The sequence below is a fragment of the Nomascus leucogenys genome, chromosome 11, assembly GCF_006542625.1.
Source record: "Nomascus leucogenys isolate Asia chromosome 11, Asia_NLE_v1, whole genome shotgun sequence".
NCBI lineage: Eukaryota > Metazoa > Chordata > Mammalia > Primates > Hylobatidae > Nomascus > Nomascus leucogenys.
Genome location: NC_044391.1, coordinates 58,299,763 through 58,316,710, shown reverse-complemented (window position 1 = coordinate 58,316,710; position 16,948 = coordinate 58,299,763). Strand labels below are relative to the sequence as shown.

The window sequence follows — 16,948 nt, the reverse complement described above, 5'->3', positions numbered from 1 at the left end:
GAATTTACACATTCTAGCCATTGAGAGTAGAAAAGCAAGGAATGGATTACATTGAAAGAGGAGAATTTTTCGTAGGATTGACTGACAAAGGGTGTCTTTGAAATCATTTTTTTTTTCTTCCTAGAAATTTTCTAAGGAGTTGAGATATCCTGCGACCAGGGCTCTTCTGCCCAGGGTTAGGGAAGAGTAAGATGACCTTTTCTTCTCTTCCTATGAGGGGTTGACTGGCCGGATGAATAAGGAATTCCTCAACCCCTGAATCACCTTTATTACAGATCATGAGGAGACAGAAGTGACACACGCAGATTTCAAAGGCCTCAGATGTGTGGGGATGTCAGCAGATCAAAGGGGGTTGAGGCCAGGGAGGAGGGGTTCTCATTGCCTCTGCCTCTGACAGCAGCTTACGGTGTCACCTCAGGCATTGGTGACCACCTCTGTCATTAGTTCTTGGGTTAAAGCAACCCCTGGATTAGTAAACCAGACAAGGAACATTGCCCTTAGAAATCAGATCTTTACTACCAAAGACGGATGAAACCACTCTAGGCTGAGAATTGAAAATGCATTGCTGGTTAAACTGGGTCTCCTTTGCCCTATAACACTAGTTCTTGGGAAGTTAATAGGTATCATGCAAAAAAAAGATATGGGAATGGATTCTGTGCTTGGCTTAAAAAAAAATGAAGCGAGCATCTTATTGCAGGACTTTCTAGGCCCATTAACATGCTTAGTGCTAGAGCAATTTTAGGGCAGTGAACTATTCTGTACAGTACTGTAATGATGGCTACATGTCATTATACATTTGTCCAAACCCACAGACTTCCCAGTGAACGCCAATGTAAACCTGGGACTTGAGGTGATAATGCTGCATAAGTGTAAGTCCATCAGTTATAACAAATGTACCCCTGTGGTGGGAGATGTTGATAAGGGAGGAGGCTATGCATGTGTGGGGGTAAGGGGTAAATGGGAAACCCAAGTACCTTCCACTCTATTTTGCTGTAAACCTAAAACTGCTCTAATAAATAGTCTAGTAAACAAATAAATGGATGTATAGATGGGTGGGTGGGTAGATGGATGAATGGATGGACAGATGGATGGTATTAAACCATAATAACAGAAAAACGCATGATACTTTCTGTTGTACCAAAGGGTAATACAAAACTTCATGTTTTTCACACCTGATGGCTGTGAGGTGAACTTGTGAATGGGGCAGTGTCAGTGGGTTTTTTTCTATTTTTTAATATTTCTGAATTTTCTAATATGAGCATATAATGCTTTTATAAATAAGTTATATTAAAAAAACAAACTAAAGATGAAAGGAGAGGGAAGTTGATTCTAGAATCAGAAATAAAGTACTGTTCTTGTTACACACAAAAAACCTCCACAAAACTCAGTGTTTTCAAAACTATTTTTTAGGCCATTGAGCCCTCTCTTTGGCCAAATACTTTATGGGGCCAGAGTTTCAAGGAATATACTTTAAGAAACACTGAACAAGATATCTCCACTTCACCATTAAATTGACTTAAATTTCCCATATCTGAAGAGACTTACAATATCTCCCTAAAAACATGAAGGAGGCCTAAATACAATATGCAGGCTTATCTAGTTTATGGCAATATGGCCAGGGTTGTACTGTCCAAACCAAAGGGAGGTAGTTTGCATGGACTCCTGAGAGCATGGTCAGCATCATCCCTGCACTGGCCAAGGGAGAGAGAATTCTCAGCCTCGTGATCAGCCTTGGGTACCGAGACTGAGCAAGGTGAGCCACAGACTGCCAGAGCTCATCAAATAACCTGGCTCTCCTCTCACTTCCCAGCCTCCTTTGCAGTTCTGGTGGGGCTTGGGGTCATGTGACTAGTGCTGGCCAATGAAACATGAGTGGCATTGAAGTGTATCATTTCTGGGGTGGGGCAGTAAGCAGGTCATGTGCCTCCTCCATCTCTTTTCCCCTGTCTGGTGACCTTGGAGTTCATGTGTTCCATGTGGCAGGGCTACAAGGCAGAAGAGCCTGGGTCCCTGAGACACCCAATGGGAGAACCACATAGGGCAGCTGCCCTAACCTGCCTTGGACAGTGAGTGAGAAATATATCTTTGCTGTGTTAAGTTAAGCTGCTCAGATGTCAGGGTTTGTCTCTTGAGGGTGTCAGCATTCATTATATGAACCCAAGCTTAGAAGTTAGATGGCAGAAATCTTACATAATAGCTAATGTTCTGTATCCTAAGTTCGTGTTCTCAAACAATCTTCTGATCACTATCAGACATTCTCTACTTCCCTTGTCACTTCAGTTTCCTGAAAGAATAGTCTATACCTAAAAACAATAGGGGCAGCCATTTATGGAGCACTTACTATGTGCTAGAAGAACTAAATAATTCTCGTACATTATTTCATTAAATTTAATTCTCATGACAACTCTATGAGGTAACTCCAATTATTAACCCCTTTGTACGGATGAGAAAACTGAGGCTTATGGAGCAGAAGTATCTTGCCTAAGTTACACAGTTAGTAAGTGGCAAAGACCTTCTGACTCAGGGTCCATCTGACACCCAAGGTGTTAACTTCTCTCTCAAGCTCTACAAGATAAAATCCCAGCTCTTAGCATACATGAAGGGGCCTCTCTTACACATCTGCTGCCTGCCTCACCAACTCTGGATGGGACTGCACCCTCCTTCTCCACCTGCTGAGTCTCCTCCATCCTTACACTTCACACTCCAGCAACAGTCACCTATTTGTACCATGTTGGTGCCTCTGGCTACAAAGCCCACTTCCTCCTCTTGTCCACCTAGTAAATTCCTATCCATCCTCTAAAACCTCTACACATATTGCCTCCTCTGTGAGCTTTCCCTGACCTCCCTGAAGTTCCTCTCTCTCCTCTGTGATTCCTCTGTGTCTTCTATTGTTGCTGATACCTCACCATGTTACAGTTAGGTGTTTTATGGTTATGCCTCCATTAGGGGCATGGACAAGATTTCTTCATCACTGTATCCCCAGCACCAGCACATGCCAGGTATATGATATATGCTTAATGAATATTTGTTGAACTGACTTTCTTCACTGGCTCTAAGAGTATACTCCTGAGACTAATTATTCTGCCTGCCAGTTCTCCTTTGGGAAATAAGCTTGTGCTATAATTTATGAGATGGTCTCTTTAAAGTCAGAATTTTTGAATGGCTTTACTGGCAGCTGTACACCTCTTTTGGCAAGCTAATTAAGTCAAACCAAAAATATGGAGGACACGCTTTTGTTTCCACTAACATTTATTAAGCATCAATTTTGTGCCAGTAATTGCACAAGACATCCTCGTGTTGTCTCATTTTAGCTTAACAACAATTTAGGGGCATCAGTCTTCCTGTTTTATAGCTAACAAAATGAGGTTCAAGAAGATTGAGAGCTTCGTTCATTATTGCCACTTAGTTGCAGAGTCTAAATCTGAATTCAAAGCGATTGACTTGAAGTCTAGGACCCTCCCAGGAACCACAGGGACCTGTTCAGATGCAACGTGGTGGCCCCAACCTGAATGTGTGCTAGCCTCTCACTTGCTTTTGCATCCTGTTGCATCCTGATGGCATCATCATGGCCTGGGGATCTATGAGAAATCTCTGAGCATTTTCAAAACAAACACTCCCCCACTGAGTTCCTCCCTGGGCCTCACTTCACCTCTCCCATGCTCACAGTGGTTGAGCCCTCCTCTGTCCTGCTCCATCTCCTCCTAGAGCAGAGACCCAGCCACATCCAGGTGGAGTCCTGTCAACCTGGGACTGAGAGGCTTGTTACGCTGGGCCCCACAGCTTTATGAAAAGAATCTGCAATTGTGTGTGTAACAGAGAACCCCATTCTTAAGCACATATACATATGCACACACGTATTCATACATACATACACACATATACATAAACACCCATGCTCAACTCAGTGGGAACTTTACTAAGGGCCAAGAGAAAATGTGTCATTACTTCAAAGAGGAGTCTCTACCTTTGGGCCTTTCCTTAGGGGACATGAAGCCATCATAATTCGACCCTAGGCTACCTAGAACTGGCCTTCTTCTGCCTCTGGACCAGTTTTAAATCTTGATACCAGGCAAGTGTGGGCTCCTTCTCTCTGCCAATAACCCGAATGTTCTTAGAGATCCCCCATTCACTGGAGAATTGGCCTGAGAAAAGCATGACTTAGAAGGTGATGGTGAGATAACCCAGGCTGAATAGGGTCTCTTTCACTCAGATCAAAAGATCCTTCCAGACTTCAGGTGCCTCAGGCTCCCATTCATTGACCACTCCACAGGCAGAAGACACATGGACAGAGATGAGGACTCCCTTAGGAGAGAGAAGCAGCCTGACCCTACGTGGGCTTTATAAGTTTATTGGTAAGACACAGGAGCAGGGAGGTGAGGCCTAAACAAGGACAAGTACCCACAGATGAAGAGTGCAAATCCCTTGGTTGATAGAATTAGCCTCAAGGGGTACTCCCGGCTATGTAATACGCAGTGGCTATGCAAGATACAACTTCCCACCAGGTGTTTTGCCTGAGCCAGTATTGCTCTAACACGAGAGAGCTCCTGCAGGTCTATCAGTAGATCTGAAACCTTGTGTACCCAGGGAGCACGTGGCCAAATAGTTACTGAGACAGGATATGAAAGAGCAGCGCAGGCAGATTGGGGTTACCCTTGAGAGACAGCCTTCCTCTGCACAGGGACATGCAGGCAGAGAAAGGACCAAGTCTTCATCCAGAAGGGGAGGCCGAGTTAAAAGGCCTCTTTGAATGGAGGCAGAAAGATGGGCTCCAGCTCTCAAATCCTGATTCAACATTAACAAAGACTGAGGCAGAGAGGTCAAGGAGAAGGAGGAGAGGTCCACAGCAAAGCAAAGCAAGAAGGAGATGAGGACAAATGAGACACAGGAATTTCCTAGAGGAGTCCGGAGCAGTCTGCCAGGGCAAGGCAGACTACTGGGAAATGGGCTGCCTTGAACTTTTATCTCACGGTTTTTTTGGTGGGTGAGCTTAGAGCTAAGGTCTTTCCCTGGGAGTCCTTGAATTCACTTGCACTCCCCAGCCTGGTCCTGGCTTCCCCACGGGGGCTGCAGTTCCCACTGCCAGTGACACAGCCCCCAGGCAGCATGCTGTAGCCCCCGCTGACAGAGCTGGGCCAGTAGCCATAGGTGCCAGCATTGCTGAATCCAAAGCCAGCCCCTGTGCCTGCCGTCCCGGCCACGGAGCTGTTGATGACTGCTGCGGAGGAGGGAGGGACGAGTGATCAGTGTATATCCCAGGACAGAGGTGGCCCTAAGTCCCCCTCCAACCTCCCAGCCCCACTAGCTTAAATGCTTCCTTCTTAAGCAAACACTTCCCATCAACCATGAACTTGGGTTCATTTGAGCAACTCAAGCACGGGAAGAATAGCCCCAATCCTGCAAGACTCCCAAGTCAGGCACCTTGTCATTCTATGAACAAACAGGAGTAGCAGGGGCTTCCCCCAAGGGACAGATGATGCTTGAGCATCAGATAAGCCAGCAGGTTCTTGCATTTAGCTTTACAATACCTTCTGAGTATTTTTCAAAAGAATTTCCTGATTGTTAAAATTAGGGAGTTTCTGCCGGTCCCGCTATAAGAGGGAGACTGCCAAACCCTGTGGGGCCAGCATTAAACTGGCTTTCACGGTGGTCCACACACCGGTCTCTACTCCCAGTGAGGAGGCACCACTCTGTGCTCAGTTTCCTTCACGCAGGAGAGCTGGTGTGGGGGTGACAGAAGAGGGGAGGGGCTGAGAGTTTCACCGCAGCAGGGGGAGATTGCTATGAAAGAGGCTAGTGTGCAATATCAGAATGTGCTGGGCACTGACTCCACCTGGAAGAAGCAGCTCTGAACAGGGAGGCCGCAGGTCTCAGCAAGGAAGGTGAGTATGTGATAAAGTGGTCAACAGGCAGAGCCAAGCTGTTCCCCAGGGGGCTGGGCAGTGGACACCCACCCACTTTGTGTTTGTTGATGGACTAAAAGTATTCCCTCAGAGTCGTGAAATACTCACAAATGCTCACAGAGTTGATATATTCTCCGGACATCCTGAAAGACAGAAAAGCACTGGAGAGTCTGAATCACGTGGACTCCCATAGTGGCTCTCACTGCCTAAACACAGGCTGGGGATCCCCAGCCAGACCAACTCAGCCTCCACGCACCCCACACTTGCCGGATGGCACTGGCTGCCCTTGCGTGTCTCTAAGCCCTCCCTCTTGCTCCTCAATCTACTCTTCCCGCTGCAGAGATGCGGAACCTGCAACTTTGGAACCCCCAACAACATTACCATCCCCAAGGTCCCTCCTGCAGGGTTTCTCTTGAACCCTTTTCTTTACTACTGTGAGCAGCTGCCTGAATAAATACATATGTGGAAAGATCATTACTACTAATGAACGAACTGTATGATTTTGGGACAAGCGACTTCTCTCCAGGTCTCAGTTATAAAATGGTGCTAGATTATAACAGGGTTTTTCAAATGTTCATGCTTCGTGTGTCACCCTTCCGACTGTTGCTAGGACCATGTTTGACTTGTACTGTTAGATATTTAGTATTTTTAATTGACTCTGCCTTTTACGACAAAAGTGCATTTCTTTTAAAAAGAAGTTTTATATCACCAGGGTAAATAGAAACCAGTATTATTACCTAATCAAATAAGAAAAAAAGTAGCAGTAAAAATAAATATAATGAAAAGAAAACAATTTAAAACTTTTGGGCTAGATAATGCTATTATCTTCCCAGAGATTCTGCACCTGAGATCTACTGTCTCTTTATCAATAGGGGATATTTGCAAGTGTCTGAGAGGTGTTTTTGTGTTTTGTTTGTTTGTTTGTTTGTTTTTGAGACAGAGCCTCATTCTGTCACCCAAGCTGGAGGACAGTAGTGGGATCTCAACTCAGTACAACCTCAGCCTCCTGGGTTCAAGCGATTCTCCTGCCTCAGCCTCCCGAGTAGCTAGGATTACAGGCGTGCACCACCACATCCAGCTAATTTTTGTATTTTTAGTAGAGACGAGGTTTCTCCAATGTTGGCCAGGCTGATCTCAAACTCCTGACCTCAGGTGGTCCACCCACCTCAGCCTCCCAAAGTGCTGGGATTACAGGCATGAACCACTGCGCCTGGCCATCTAAGAGGTGTTAAAGACACAACAGAACCCAGCTAAGACTTTCTCCAAAGAGTCAAAAGAGAACTGTAAAGGAAATTGCTGTCACATTATCTGGCAGGATGCTGTTTGAAACTATGCTTGTGGGTGAAGTAAACACATCTCCAGCTCCCCCTCCCCGCCCCGCCCCCAACCACACTCTGGGAAACTTTAAGGTGGAGACTTGCAGTTTCTTCCAGTCCCTCGGTCCCGCCCACCTGCACTCCTCGCCCTCCAGCAGCTTGCGGTAGGTGGCGATCTCAATATCCAGGGACAGCTTCACGCTCAAAAGCTCTTGGTACTCCCGCAGCATCCGTGCCAGCTCCTCCTTGGCCTGCTGCAGGGCGCCCTCCAGCTCATCCAGCTTGGCCCTGGCATCCTTGAGGGCGCAGTCCCCCCGCTGCTCGGCGTCAGCGATGGCCGTCTCCAGGTTGGCACACTGGGGTCAGGAGGTAGCATTTCTCCCTGAGTTCCTCCCTGGGCCTCACTTCACCTCTCCCATGCTCTCAGTGGTTGAACCCTCCTCTGTCCTGCCCCATGTCCTGGAGCAGAGACCCAGCCACATCCAGGTGGAGTCCTGTCAACCTGGGACTGAGAGGCTTGTTACGCTGGGCCCCACAGCTTTATGAAAATAATCTGCAATTGTTCCAAACTTCAGATGGGAGATAAAGGTGAGGGATGAGAGCAGGACCTCCATTTGAGGAAGGGGATTCTGAAATGGATGCTCAGGAGAAGGAGGGGCAGGGGGTGCTAAGAAGTTCACCCCTCCCTTAGGAGTGAGTAAGGAATGCTCCAGTCCCCTTCACCTGCTTCTTCACACTCTCAGTCTCCGAGCGCAGCCTTTGGATGAAACGGGTCAGCTCTGAGATCTCATTTTTGGTGTGTTTCAGGTCATCCCCATGCCGGCCGGCTGCTAGCTGCAGCTCCTGGAACTAGAGGAAAAGGAACCAAAGCAAGGACACTGACTCAGGGCTTGGCTGGGATCAGCCTGGTACAGAGACTGTGCCTGAACTTGCGGAGCCTGGCAGAGGTTGGTCCAGGTCCCCCGCCTCACCATGTCTATCAGCAGCCTCCCATTAAAGCATTGGGCCATTGCATTTGCTTGCCTTAAGCATGGCTGATCTCATGGATGGTTAGAATTGGCCATAAGGACTGGTGAATGTCCCAGACTCTTCACATGGCAACTTTATAACACACTACTCCAATTATGACATTCCTCTGCCTATCGTCCTTCAACGTCAAGGTCAAATTCAAACTCTAACATGGCATCCAGGGGCTCATTTCTTCCTGCCCTTGCCTAACACCTGTCTGACTCCCAAGCTGGGCCAAACAGTCCCACAGTTCCCCCAGATGTCCCATGTGCTCTTGTGTCTCTGAGTCTTTGCCTGAGCCTCTCCTCTGACCTGAAAAACCCTCCCCCATCCATCCTCCTTTTTCCCTAGCTAGCTCCAACTTAGCCAGTGCAGAGTCCCTTCCTCCATGAGGCCTTCTGTGATGCCCTGGTTGGATGCAATCCTACTCCACTGCCACTGGCACACCAGTCCATAGGTCTCCCCACACTGTACTGTATTGTGAACCTGTTTCCATGTGTTCTCCATCAGACCCAGAATGAATGGATGACAGAGACTTTTTCTTTTAACTTTAAATTCCCAGTACCTAGCATAGTGCCTGGTTGGTGCTCAAAAAAAGTCTCATGAATGAATGAGTGAGCCAGTGAGCTGTCCATCTGTATTTTCTGTGACTCCCTCCCCTTGATACCTTAGCTGGGCCCCAACCCACAGGCAGCTTTGCTGGGCTGGGATGGAAGGAGGCATTAGCATGGAGGAACATTTTGTGTGCATGATGGGGGTGGATTCAGCTATATCCCAAAACCACTAGCCATGAATTTTAGGTCATCTACTAATTTGGGATTATTTCTGTCTTTGATGTCATCTATTAAACAGTCACAGAGAATACATCAGTTCTACTCAGAATGTGGCTCAAGGGGAACACAAAACAGGGACCCTTCAGCACTCTGGAGGTGGTGTACTGCTCTGTCTCTGTCACTGGGTGCTCCACCCCAGCATGGCCCAAGATTTAGGATTGTTCCTAAAGATGCCAAATTATCCAGAAGGCAGAGAAGGCAGAGGGGCTTCTCTCTTCACTCCTGGTGTTTTATCTTTGGTGCCAACCCTAAACAAGGGGCCTTCCCCCACTTCTCTGCAAGGCTGTATGAGCAGGATGCCTCCCCGTACACTGGTTCTGACACCAAGCAGCTTCATTCTGAGACGAACAGGTGAACATCTTCCTGCCACTCCTCTGTCAAGCCACACAAAGCCCTTAGAGTAAATGCTTCTTTCCCAGAGTCACCTTCTGATTTTCTGCCTAAATGCAGTGGAATTTGAAGTCAGTCACCTAGATTCTGATCTAGCTGTGTCACTTGCCAGCTATTGCCTTTGGTAAGTAGCATGAACTCCCTGGGCCATACCTTCTCTATCTTTAAAAGGGAATCATCAAAACAAGCAATCATAATACTGTTATGATTCTGGGCATTCCTGACCCTAGCTTGCAACACTAATGTGGAAGGCTTTGGGGACTGAGGAGTTGAGTTTGAACCTCTACCAAGAAGCCCTAGCCTATGTCTCCTAGACCTGGAAAGCCTCCCTCCTCCACCGCTGCAGGCTAGCAAGGAGGCAGGGAGAGGGATGAGATAAAATCTCCCAAGAGTGAGGATTTCCTTGAGAAGGAGCCTGATAAACAGCAAGGAACAATTAGGAAGTTGCCATCTTGATCTGAGAAACCAAATTATCTAAAGAATCACTTCCCAGGCAGGGCATGGTGGCTCACGCTTGTAATCCCAGCACTTTGGGAGGCCGAGGAGCGAGGATCACGAGGTCAGGAGATCGAGACCATGGTGAAACCCCGTCTCTACTAAAAATACAAAAAAATTAGCCGGGCATGGTGGCGGGCGCCTGTAGTCCCAGCTACTCGGAGAGGCTGAGGCAGGAGAATGGCGTGAACCCGGGAGGCAGAGCTTGCAGTGAGCGGAGATTGCGCCACTGCACTCCAGCCTGGGCGACAGAGCGAGACTCTGTCTCAAAAAAATAAATAAATAAATAAAATTTAAAAATAAAAAAAGAATCACTTCCCACCCACTACCATTAGGGGAGTTAAGATCTGATGCCTCAAACTTCTGCTTTATCCTTGGAGTTAGACTTGAATGAAAAGGTAGAAATCACTTGATTCCAGATCACACTGAAGAGACCCCCTCACTTATGATAATTAGCAAGGGAGTTGAGATGCCAACTACTCATGTTGCTTCTCCCCTCCAGACAGAACTCTCTGCCTCCAGGGAGTTGTTTCTGACCTGCCCCACCTGGTCCTAGTTCCTCAATCTGGACTCTGTTTGCACCACATTCACCTGCACTCAGCTGAGTGCATCCTCCAGGGGTGCTGTTGATCTAAGTGGGTGCCAAGGACAGAACTGTGTCTTCTCCTCCCCTCTGGCTTCCCCCAGTGCCCAGGACAGTGCTGTGCTCCCAGCAAGCTATGGGCTACCACAGAGAGTCACGGCGCAGACAAGACAGATCTGGAGCAGAGGGCCCTGCATACTTCACTGTGGGGAGTTTTGCGGCCTCACCTTGGTCTGGTACAGGGCCTCGGCCTCGGCCTTGCTCTTCCAGGCGATCTCCTCATACTGCGCGCGGACCTCAGCAATGATGCTGTCCAGGTCCAGGTTCCGGTTGTTGTCCATGGACAGGATGATGGATGTGTCGCTGATGTGGGACTGGATCTGAGCAATCTCCTGCAGGGGAAACAAGGAAGCATGAAATGCCTTCTATGACCAGAGAAAAGTGCCAAGGTGATGGCCCTGTCCCAGAGGGATGGCCCTAGACCATCCCACACAGATGGAAGCTGAACTTCCCAAAGCTTGTAAGAACGGAGCTCACAGCCCAGAGGTTCCAATACCACATCTGAAAACTGCTGAATGGGTTTGAAGCAGCCCAGGAAGAAAACAGCCCATACGTCTGTCCCCTGAGACAGGACAGGAGTGGGGAAGGTGGAAGACAACAGCCTGGCTGCCACACATGGGACACTAAGGGGCACAGGAGCCCAGGAATGCTTGGCCAATAGGTTGAGGCTTGAAACCAGATGTGCATAGAGAAGGTAGAAGGGGTATGAGGACTTCCTACCTCTATCCCTGGGGATTCCTGCCCAAGACCCCAGGAAACATCCCCAGCCACAGAGAGAAGAGAAGCAGGAATGAGAATATGCTTGGCTGAAGTTCAGTGGGAACCCCTTAAGGACTCTGTTTTCCTGGAGGAAGTGAAAGCAAGACATCCTCAGGGCAGTCAGGGATGGATGGGGCACCAGGATAGATGGCCACTCCCACCCTTGATCTACAAATTTCTCAGCACCCCAATGCTGGAGGTGCCCTGGACTGTTTAAGTTACTGATAAGTAAGAAACTGTTCATCACATATCTGTCCTTCCAGAAGGCAGAGCCAGAGTTGGGGCAGGGGGAGGCTTACCCCCTCGTACAGGCACTTGAAGAACTTGATTTCTTCATCCAGGGCATCCACCTTGGCCTGCAGCTCCACTTTGTTCATGTAAGCTGCATCCACGTCCTATGGAGAATCCAGATACCCCTGACCTCACCTTTCTTCAAGCCCAGACAGGCCTCTCCAGTGAACTGACACCCGCAGGCCCTGCCCTAGCTAGCTGCCCAGGACTGCAGATCCAAGGGGCAGGAACCTGCCTTCCAGCCACAACTTCACTGTCAGACTCACTGCGAAACCTGGGGCAAGTTTCTCAAACCTCTGGAACTCTTTCTGCCTCTATTTCTCAGAGAAGGGTGTGGGACTCTATACCCCACTCAGCCAGTCATTCAGCCAACAGAGAGAGCCAAGGACAGCCACGGTGATTTGCCAGAAACTAGCAGAGTTGGAAGGCAAACCTGCAGCCTCTCCCAAAGCCTGTCCTGTTCCCCAGCCAAAGTGGACATGAGTTGGGACTGACTATCCACATCTAGGTTCCTGTCCACAGATAAAGTACTGTGTGCTAAACCAACACCCAGGTGTCCCAAAATGTCCTGAGCAGCCATCCCTTCATCTCCTCCTTCAGCACTTCGGCTCCAGGCCCTTCTGCGGGGCACTCAGACCTCAGCTGCTCCTCTCTCTTAGACCAACACCCACTGCTGGGAGACTGAAGGGAACCCATGCACCCTCCTCACCTTCTTAAGCACCACAAATTCATTCTCAGCAGTTGTGCGCTTGTTTATTTCTTCTTCATACCTGCAGGGAAAGCATCACAGTGAGCAGAGTGTGTGTCTGTGTGTGTGTGTGTGTGTGTGTACACGTTCTCATAGTGAAATGAGAAAAGAGATACCCATATTCTATGCCTTTTAAGAGGTATTATTCTATACCTTTGCAAGTCCGTCCCAACGCACCAGGACTATTTGGCCAGAGTTGGAGGCCGGGCATGAAGTAACCTCCTCCTAAGCCTGGGTGGTTTGAGGCCTGATTTCCTCTGATGCCTGGGGAGTGAGTAGGTTCTTCCTCTTCCCACTCAGTATCTGAATCACAGAAGCATGCCAGCTACCCCTTTCAGCCATGATTCTTGTGCCAATCCTGCTGCCTGACACCCTACCAACAACTCCCCTCCATCCCTAGGCAGGGGTCCCAAGGAAGCCAGAACTATCCCCCAGGGGAAAAAGGAGGCACATGGCCCAAGTGTCCAGGACCTAAAGGCAATGAGAGAGGAAGCCCAACAGGAACTCCACCTCCTTCCCTACGGCAGAGAGCAGCGGGTGGGTTGGGGGTGGTTCTTTGGAACTCAGGGGCACAGTGGTGAGCTTAGGAGCCAAGAGGCTGTGACACACACAATACAGGCTCTCTTGAGTGGGGAGCAGGAAGGAGCGTGCCAAGGAGGGGATCACCTGCCAGGACCGCCCTGACGCTGCCCAAGAGGCTGGTTGTCCACTGTCCAGTCTGCCTCGTTGCCCACAGAAGGCTCTCATCTTGCCGGGGCAGATGAATCCAGTACCTCTGAGGCCAGAGGCAAACATCCCAGTGCCTGCTGGGAAAGCCTCACCCTGGGAGGCAGGCCAGCCTGGAGTGGCGTCCTGCTCACCTCTTCTTGTAGTCCTCCACCACTTCACGCACGCTCCTCAGCTCCGAGTCCAGCCTCACCCTGTCCCCGGACAGCGTCTCCAGCTGCTTCCGCAGGTTGCTGGTGTAGCCCTCGAGGATGGGCTCCAGGTTGTTCTTGCAGTTGTTCAGGTCCAGCTGCTGCAGCAGCTCCCACTTGGTCTCCAGCACCTGGTTCTGCTGCTCCAGGAACCGCACCTGGAACCCATGCCACACATACTTAAGCAATGTGGAGAGGGGATGTGAGATTTCCCTTCCTGGACAGGAACTGTGTTTTCTTATGCTACACTAGCTTTAAAAATGAGCCTCAGCCCTTAAAAACTGCCACCCATGCCACTCACACCCCCACTCCTTACCTAGGGTCCTTTGACTAAAGTTCTCACTTTGAGGCAGCCCCTGAGGTTGGGAGGGGCACCAACATCTTCATTTCCCTCTCAAACTATCAAGGTCTAGATCTCCTGTCTCCTCTGCACTTATCCAAACCTGCCTGGACCAATGTCCATGTTCAGCCCAGGCCACCTCTCCAAGGCAGCTCCTTAGATACAAGCTGGCCTGTGCTAGCCTTCACACTGTCAGTCCCTCTGCTCGGGGTCTGGTGGCCCGTGCTCTGCCTATTCTCTCCCTCCTTGTGCGTGGGCTCTCCCAGCCCAGCCAGAGGCAGATGCTCAGCTTATCTGGGGTCTCCGGCCCTCCTAAATTGCTTTCATGTCTAAATCTCTACTGTCTCAATCACAGCATTGGCCCAGCAGCAGAACAAGCATTCTCAAGTTGCAACCTACAAATATATCATTCCCTTGCTTAAAACCCTCAGGTGGTTCCACATCACCCTCAGGGTCAAGTCCATATTCCTTATCACACTCTTCATAATGTGCCCAGCCCTCCTGGCTTCCTTCTTTACTCGTACAATGATATCGTAAACCCAAGGTCTCCCATTCCCCAGACAAGTTCTACATTGCTGCATGTGCTGTCTCCCTAGATTGCGTTTTCCCCACCTCCATCTGAAAACTCCTACTCATGCCTCGCCACCCTACCTCACTGTCGCTCCGGGTGAGCTTCCCCTGCTCCTCTAAGCTTAGGAAGTCTCTGCTTCCCAATACCTTCCTACCACTTTGTTCCTCAGTGATTCTCAAACCTGAGGGTACATCAGCATCACCTGGAGAGCTTGTTAAAATGCAGGGTGCTGGGCCCTACTGCAGAGTCTCTGATTCAGTTGCTCTGGGGTGGAGCCTGAGAATGTGCATTCTAACAAGCGTCCAGGTGACGTTGCTGCTGCTTGTTCCAGGGCCACCTTTGAGAACCACTGCTCTAGGGCACCATGACCTCCAGCTGCCCTGCCTCATAGGCTGCGTGTGTTACAGACTGAGTCTGAGCTCTCGGGGGACACAGGAGGAAGAGCTGGGTCGCATGGCAGTCTAGATGTCCCAGGCTGTCAAGGGCATTTCCTTCGCCTAGCTTCTAAGTCTCACAGGCTGTCACTCTCCTACTTCTCAACTCAGAGACCACTCTCATTGCTTCCTGGACACCTTCCTGGGCTGGGCTGCTGGCTCCTCTCACGCCTCCAACCCCGGTCCCTTGGCTCTGATGTCCAGGCTTTGTCCAGTTCTTCCATGGGCTATGTCTGCATCCTGGGGAGGTGCCCTGCCTTCCTCTGCTTCAGAAAGGGAGTGCCCCAAGGACAATGAAGGTGGGGGAAGGAAGGGGCTCTATGGCATGAGCAAACCTTATGGGCCCAGCACCTGGGGAGCTTTCAAGTTGTTTACCTGGTGTCTGATTTTGCTGGGAGAAAATGATTTCTTGCTCTCAGGCAAATTGAACCACAAATTAGGGCAGCAGCTCCCTCCTGAGTCCTTAAAAGGGGAGCCCAAGATCAGCTTTCTCCAGAAAGACCCACCTTGTCGATGAAGGAGGCGAACTTGTTGTTCAGCACCTTGATCTGCTCCCGCTCCTGGGCACGCACTTTCTGGATTTCACGGTCCAGCTCCATGTTCAGGGGTGCCAGGAGGCTCTTGTTGATGGTGACCTGATGGATACCCCCGGGCGGGCACAAGGACGGACACACGGACCCCAAGGCCACACTGCCAAACATGCTGCCAGCAAAGCCACTGGCCCGGCCCCGGCCAAATCCATAGCCTCCTGCCCACCCACTGCCACTGGCCACATTGAAAGAGATGCTCCGGGCACCCCCCAGGCTGTAAAGGCTCCGACTGCTGAAGCCCCCACTGAGCCCTTTGCCCCCTGCTCGGTAGGAGGATGAGCTGCCCCCTGAGAGCACAGCCGAGCAGCCGCTGAAGCCCCCCCTGGCAGCAGCTCCTGACTTGTAGGTGAATTGGCGGCTCATAGTGGGAAGGCCAGAAAGTGGTGATAAGATGCCAACCCTTAGCTGAGATGCAGTTCACCAGCCTGTGATCCTGGGCTCCCACTTTATAGGACTCAGGAGGGAGCCACTGGCCTAATTTGTGGGATCAGTTTGCCTGGGAGCAACAAATCATCTTCTCCCAGCAAAATCAGACACCGGGTAAATGACTTGAAAACTCCCAAAGTACTCGCCTTGCAAGTCTTGCTCATGTAATTTGAGTTTTATCTAATGAACATGGGTAATTAGCATGGGCACATTATCCATAGAAAGATCTTAGGTGGGAGGTTTGTCGCAGTCTCAATTGCTGTTCCCCAGGGAGTGGTGGGGCCTGGGATTGTAGGGGTACAGAGGAGAGACCTTTAATTGACAGTGTCATCTGTGGGAAATCTCACAACCATGCCAGCATCAGATGGGCTGCTTCAGGGACCCTGGCTGAGCTGCTTTTATGTGGTTAAGAAGAGGCTCCTGCTGCCCGGCTTCCCGGGGTTCCTGGAGACAGGTTTCATGGCTGGCCAGGGCCATAGGAGAGGAGCACACTGGGATTCCAGGACCAGCCTCTGGCTGCCAGCCCCCTGCTGTGCCCTCCCAGGCAGCTCTCCCGCTCCTCTGTGCCAGCTGGGCTGCCCTGCTCACCTTCCTTTGCACACACTGACTTCTTTGTCCCTTTACCATCCCACCACCCTGACTCTTGACCTTGAAATAATGGTCATTGCACCATTCACGATGGCTGACACTGGTGCAGCACTTTACAGTGTAAAAGAGCTCCTCACACAAGAAGCTCATTTAATCTACTTAGTCTGCCTGGAGGGGAATGGTGATGATCCACATTACACAAATGGGGAAAGCAAGGTTCAGATAATTGAGGATGTCATTCCTTTAGCAAACATTTAGTGAGTCCTTTCTTTGTGTGAATCCCAGAGAATGAAAATGCCCCAAAAAAGCACAGGCCCCAGCCTTGAGGACTCCCTTGGCTGCTCTTCTGACTCCACATTCAGAGCTATGCCAGCCTTATTCATTCGTCCATCCATCCATCCATCCAACCAGCCAGCCAGCCATCTACTTGTTCACTCATTTATTCATTCGTTTAACAGACTTCTGTTGAGGGCTGACTCTCTCCCAGGTACTGTGCTAGGCTCTTGGGTCCCAAATTATGAAGACCAAACCTAGCTCACAATTTTGGAGATGGGGAGGTAGGGGCAGACATTTCAATTTCATGGATCCTTGACATTGCCAAAGTATGTGACCCAAGAGTTTCCCAAATCCCAAATCCCAAATATATCCATAGTATAGAATTTCCTCCATAAAGAATTGAACAATGAGAACTCATGGACA

At 49.7% G+C, this 16,948-nt stretch overlaps 1 protein-coding gene and 1 long non-coding RNA gene across 2 annotated transcripts; one reads left to right on the top strand and one right to left on the bottom strand.

Moving 5' to 3' along the window:
* Positions 1–4,332: 4,332 nt before the first annotated feature.
* KRT73 (keratin 73) lies at positions 4,333–15,624 on the bottom strand. Its single transcript, XM_003252084.1, has 9 exons — positions 15,152–15,624; positions 13,244–13,458; positions 12,345–12,405; positions 11,644–11,739; positions 10,753–10,917; positions 7,940–8,065; positions 7,352–7,572; positions 6,009–6,043; positions 4,333–5,215 (listed from the first exon to the last, which is right to left on the bottom strand). The coding sequence occupies exons 1-9, from the start codon at positions 15,596–15,598 to the stop codon at positions 4,959–4,961; spliced, it is 1,623 nt and encodes a 540-aa protein (XP_003252132.1). The 5' UTR covers positions 15,599–15,624; the 3' UTR covers positions 4,333–4,958.
* Positions 6,604–12,371, top strand: LOC105740430. Its single transcript, XR_001116465.1, has 3 exons — positions 6,604–8,163; positions 9,077–9,571; positions 10,630–12,371. It is a non-coding gene; the product is annotated as an uncharacterized LOC105740430 (long non-coding RNA).
* Positions 15,625–16,948: the final 1,324 nt, after the last annotated feature.

Excerpts from the sequence above, each read along its gene's own strand:
- KRT73 (XM_003252084.1), bottom strand. The coding sequence starts at position 15,598 with ATGAGCCGCCAATTCACCTACAAGTCAGGAGCTGCTGCCAGGGGGGGC. Across the intron at positions 13,459-15,151 it reads TCGCCTCCTTCATCGACAAG|GTGCGGTTCCTGGAGCAGCA; the intron begins GTGGGTCTTTCT and ends CATGGGTTCCAG. Across the intron at positions 8,066-10,752 it reads AGGCCCTGTACCAGACCAAG|TTCCAGGAGCTGCAGCTAGC; the intron begins GTGAGGCCGCAA and ends CTTTTCCTCTAG.